Source organism: Melampsora larici-populina (genome assembly GCF_000204055.1).
Source record: "Melampsora larici-populina 98AG31 unplaced genomic scaffold MELLAscaffold_67, whole genome shotgun sequence".
NCBI classification, from domain to species: domain Eukaryota; kingdom Fungi; phylum Basidiomycota; class Pucciniomycetes; order Pucciniales; family Melampsoraceae; genus Melampsora; species Melampsora laricis-populina.
This window is the reverse complement of record NW_006768831.1, coordinates 27,352-32,272: the sequence shown is the minus strand read 5'-3', so window position 1 is coordinate 32,272 and position 4,921 is coordinate 27,352. Positions and strand designations below refer to the sequence as shown.

General features: G+C 48.7%; 1 protein-coding gene across 1 annotated transcript; it reads left to right on the top strand.

Annotated features, from left to right (window-relative positions):
• Window positions 1-1,647: 1,647 nt before the first annotated feature.
• MELLADRAFT_118241 (uncharacterized protein) lies at window positions 1,648-3,041 on the top strand (the record flags this gene model as incomplete). The annotated part of the gene is made up of 3 exons (XM_007417062.1): window positions 1,648-1,687; window positions 1,750-2,605; window positions 2,683-3,041. 2 exons carry the CDS (start codon window positions 1,823-1,825, stop codon window positions 2,743-2,745), a joined length of 846 nt encoding a protein of 281 aa, XP_007417124.1.
• Between the last annotated feature and the right edge of the window lie 1,880 nt (window positions 3,042-4,921).

The window sequence follows — 4,921 nt, the reverse complement described above, 5'->3', positions numbered from 1 at the left end:
TTCCCATAATACGATCGACAAAACTGTCAATATGTTTCAGGCAAACGTGTTGTTTCACTCCTCACGTCTGTCATGATGTCACCAAGTCATCGATATTACCACATCCAACTGCCACGCGCTCTACTGTTCATATCTAACGATGCTACGAAGGAGCCAATCGGCTGCCAACGAGGCCTTGTTAAGCCAGGCTCGCGAAACTAAGGGTGTCAAATCGATGACCAAACGTCCCAAATTCAAACCAGTCTTTCAGAACGAATCCGAACTTACCCAGGCAGCGGCAGCACGATTTGCTTTCCAGAGCAAGCACGGCTATGCCGCTAGGCCCCAGCAGGTTGACACATTCGTCGATGTGCTCAATGGACGTACGACTTTTTTGCTTGCTGGAACCGGTTTCGGCAAGAGCCGGGTTCCCGAGATGTTCTACGACGCCCATGACAAAGGCTACGCTCCTATCATCCTCAGTATCAACCCTTTGGACTCTTTGGGGGATGACCAGGTGAGAGTGTATACTTACATGTCTGGTTATATGATAGGTGGCTTATACGCTGTCCCCCGTTTGCAGGTTGCTGAGAAAGCAAAGGTGAACCTCAGTGCAATCAACCTGACTGGCCCCAACTGCACGCCAGAGGCGTGTAACGGCATACTACAAGGAAAATACCCTTTTGTCTATGTGGTACGATTGATATTACACAATATCATTTTCAGCATATTTCCTGCGTAATATGTGACTAACCAAGCCTTGCAACGGCACGCACCCAATATTGCAGAGTCCCGAGGTCGCTTTGACAAACACTGTCTTCGATCAAATGTGGCGAGACCCTTCTTTTCAGGCAAGGCTTGTACTCATCGTAGTAGACGAGGCCCACATGGTCTATGAATGGGGCCTTGTGGCCAGCGGACAAGCCAAACGATTAGCAAGTCATGTCCGGGTACAGGACGGGGGTGTCTTCCGCCCATCGTATGGAGACCTGACTTGCAGGTTTCTGTCTTTGAGCAATGTACCTTTGCTTTTAATGTCAGCAACGTGCACACCTCAAGCAACTCAGTTGATACTAGCCAACCTTAAACTTGACTTCCGAGATGTTCGATTCCACCCAGCTGAGCTTACACGACCGGAAATCCGAATAATTCACAGATTGTTCAAGCGTCCTCTTACCGCGTCACTACGTGGAATCTTTCCACATCACAGCTTGGTGCCGAACGCAGAGATTCCACCTACTCTCTTATACTCAGGTTCTCAAAATGGTACCTTGGATTTCCTGCAAATCATATGCGCCTCACGAGGACAACCAAACGAAGCCGCGAATGGCCACTCTGCCTTTGCTCGTCGGTACCATGCCACCACAGGACCAAGGGCCAAAGTCGATGCTGTGGCTTGTTACGTAGCCGGCACACTGGCAGTAATCTGCTGTACCCTTGCGCTGGGGTTAGGCCAAAATTGGCACCGGGTTCGTCGAGTAATTGTGGTAGGGCGTCAAGACCCATGTCACTTTGTTCAGATGGCTGGGCGTTGTGGTCGAGATGGTTGTCGTGGTCTTGGAATACTCTTGGTTGAACACAAACGTACAAATGGACAAAATGACATTGCAGACTTTGTGACTCCAACCGATATGACGGACGACAATCGGATGGATGCCCTCGGAATCACTCCCGTGTGCCTTCGGGTGGCTCTGGCTGTCAATCTCAGGTGAGTTAATGGGTGATCTCATGTGTGTGGCCGGATGATCGTTTTCTGAGGCGCGGCAATAGCCATGGTTACATACCTCTTGATGTCAATGATCCAACAGTCAAAGCCGAAAAAACTCGTCAGTCGCAGGCGAACATGCGTACATGCGACTGCTCCAACTGCCTCCCGGCAGAGGCCGAGCAACTATGGCTGGCTCAGCGCGCTCTCAAAAACGATAATATTGATATTGTGCTCAGCATGGCCATTGCGGAACTCAAAAAACTTGTGCAAGATATGCCAGACACCCCAGCACCTCCCACCACAGAATCTCGGCCTGTAGTTCTACGTTGTGTTCGAGATGATCCGATTTTGGGCTTCCCTTTGTTAGAGCAGTTAGTGACACGCTTGGAACGCGCGTTTGCAAAGTTTTTCTCTGGGTTGTACCCTCACGGATCTGATCTGGGTCCGGATGACTTTCTCGGACGGGAACTCGCTTGGGACGTGGCCAAAAACCTGGACATTCTTAGGGTGCCAAGTGATTTGGGCCTCATCATCGCGAGTGAAGCGATTCCTGGTCAATACAACTGTCTATTCGACACCTTCCTGCGGTGGAAAGACAAACATGGATCGATTGGAGCGGTGGCCGAAGCGGCCAAAAGAAGACGCAAAGCTCACCGCCCTTCGGGACCTCCGAAAATACCTCAATCCTTGGAGGGATTGCAGATGGCCAAAGTCCAAGCAGATTTGGACAAGGCTGCACTCATTGACGCCTGTGAGGCTGCGAAAGCGAGCGTGGCGAAACAAAAGGCAGCCATTCGGGAGCAACGTGCTCAGGAAAAGTTATCCCGAGCAGCTGTCAACGATGGTAGGCAAAGCTCAAAACGACCAGTTGAAGGTTCGGTGTTGCCGACACCTACCAACAAACGGGCCCTTGTGGAAGTAAGTGACTATGTACTAACTAGTGGTTATCATTGTCGTTTACTAATCGTCCTGCGGTTCATCATTTTCCCATGAAGACAGTACATCAGACGCACCCCAACGGAAACGAGTTGATTGAACCGCGTCTTTGTCCGCGGTGATCATCTTGATCATGTTCAAATGGCCGGTGCGCCAAACGTTTGTCACCATTTGCGGCGGTCGCCCGGCCGGAGGTCGGGCCAAGTGGTCATTGGCGTATTTGAGGAACAGGGCCAAAGAGGCATCTGTGATGGTGTGGATGTTGGGCTGGTAAACTAGCTTCTGGCCCGACATTGCTTTCAAAAGTTGCATCAGTTTTCTTAGCTGCATTACAGTTGTAAAGAGTCAGCCCAAAGTTTTGTAACACGAAGTTGCAATGAAAAATGTGCCTCACCAAAGGTATATTGTTCGATAACCTATATGTCAGTCTTTCAATGTCAGTGCCGTGCCCCTAAACGAACCCGGGAAATATATAGTAAGTACTTCCCACCCAGTCCTGTAGGTAGTTAATCATAAGTATGGGAATTGGTCACTCACTGTGTTATTGTACAAGTGTTTCAGCCAATAGATATGCACCTCAAGGAACTCGTCGATCGGCATCCAATGATTATCACGTTCATTAGAAGGTATCAGCAGCGAGTGCTTGATCGCGTGCGCCAGGTTAGGAGGTAAGTCTTGCTCCAATAGCATTACCAGACGTGGGATATGTTGGGCGTAATGCGACAGGCCGGGCAGTCCTTGTCCCATTATAGCCCAACGTTTCCACATTGCGATTAGTCGGCCAATGTCACCTCCTTGTGTCGCGTCTTGGGCTTCCACAACTGTCGCAAAGTCTCGAAGTCGCAATAAGAGGTTATATCGTGTCGCATCTCCGCTCTCTTTGGCGGCATGAATGGCGGAATGGTCGAAATATTTCGTCCAAATCTCCTCAAATAGGACTTCACAGTTCTCGGCTTTGGTCAAGTCAAAACCTTTGGTAGATTGTAGGACTTGTCTGAAAAAGAGATTACATTGGTCAGTCAAATATTTTTTCGTGATCACACCTAGGTTCCAGAATACTGACTTCAGAATAAAAACCAGGGTCGCTTTGTGCACTTGTTGCAATGATCGCATTATCGAATTAAAATCTTGGGATGCAGGAGGTTTTTTGTATTCACCTCCGAGAGCCAAAGTGGACCTCCAAGCGCCCGTATTATCTTGGTCGTCAGCATTGCCCCAGTGAAGGCCCCAAAGGGCCTTAGCGACATTCCAGGTTGTATGAGCACCCCCGAACACCGAGAGCACCCATTCGTATCCTTCAATCGTGTCAATTGGAGGAAATCGCTTAACTCGTAAGCTCTCCAGCAGAAGGTTAGACCCCACATTGCCACCTGCCACCAACAGTCTTTCGGCGTAGGATTTCTCATCTACCCCTATCTGAGACTTAATCTGATCCAGAACACGTGTAACCCCCTCGGCCGAAGAGTCGGGGGCATCCATCATTCTGAGAAAGTGAATGTTGGCCTTGTGCATGGGAATCGGGTCGACCGGCGGAGGAGACGTTTTGCAGGTGGCTAATTTACGCCGAGGTGGTGCGCCAGGGATGTGAGTGATATAGTCTTGCAGTGCTTTGGCCAGTTGCGATTTAATGACCAACTTCCAATGGGCTGCCTCGTTTGGCAAAGGAGAAAAAAGGGACATGTCTACGGTTTGCCGATCGGCTTTGGCCATTGCGGCCAAATACGCTGCAAGACCTTCGGCTTCTTCGCTACACCTAACCTGGAGGCATGCTCGCACGACGTTGAAAAACCCCCAAGTGCCATGGAAGAGCCTAGATGACGTATCAATTCGGGTGTTATGGACCCTCAAGTGTATGTCGATATTGTCATAGCACAATAAAGGCATGATTTTATGATTGATCCTGAATATTTGCATCATACGGTCTTCTTGAATCTTGCGCAAATGTTCCATTGCCCGAAGTGCAGTGTTGTAATAACTCATGTCACTCATTATTACAGAAGTCATTACTACTTAACATACTTAGACTTAAGACCTAAACCTTCTATATCTCTTGTTCCTGGACGCTACCTCAACCTGACTCCTTAAGCATCTTTGACTGATCACTTGTCATTGTCTCTTTGGAGTCAGGTACATCTTTATTTGTATTTTCCTTTTATCTATCTTTTCACTCCTGAAGGATCTTTGACTGATCACTTGTCATTGTCTCTTTGGAGTCAGTTTCGTAATTATAAATATATACTTCGGTTCTAGAAAACTCTTCCACCACTTTGTGGTGTTGATTGCCCTCGTGCCTTAGAA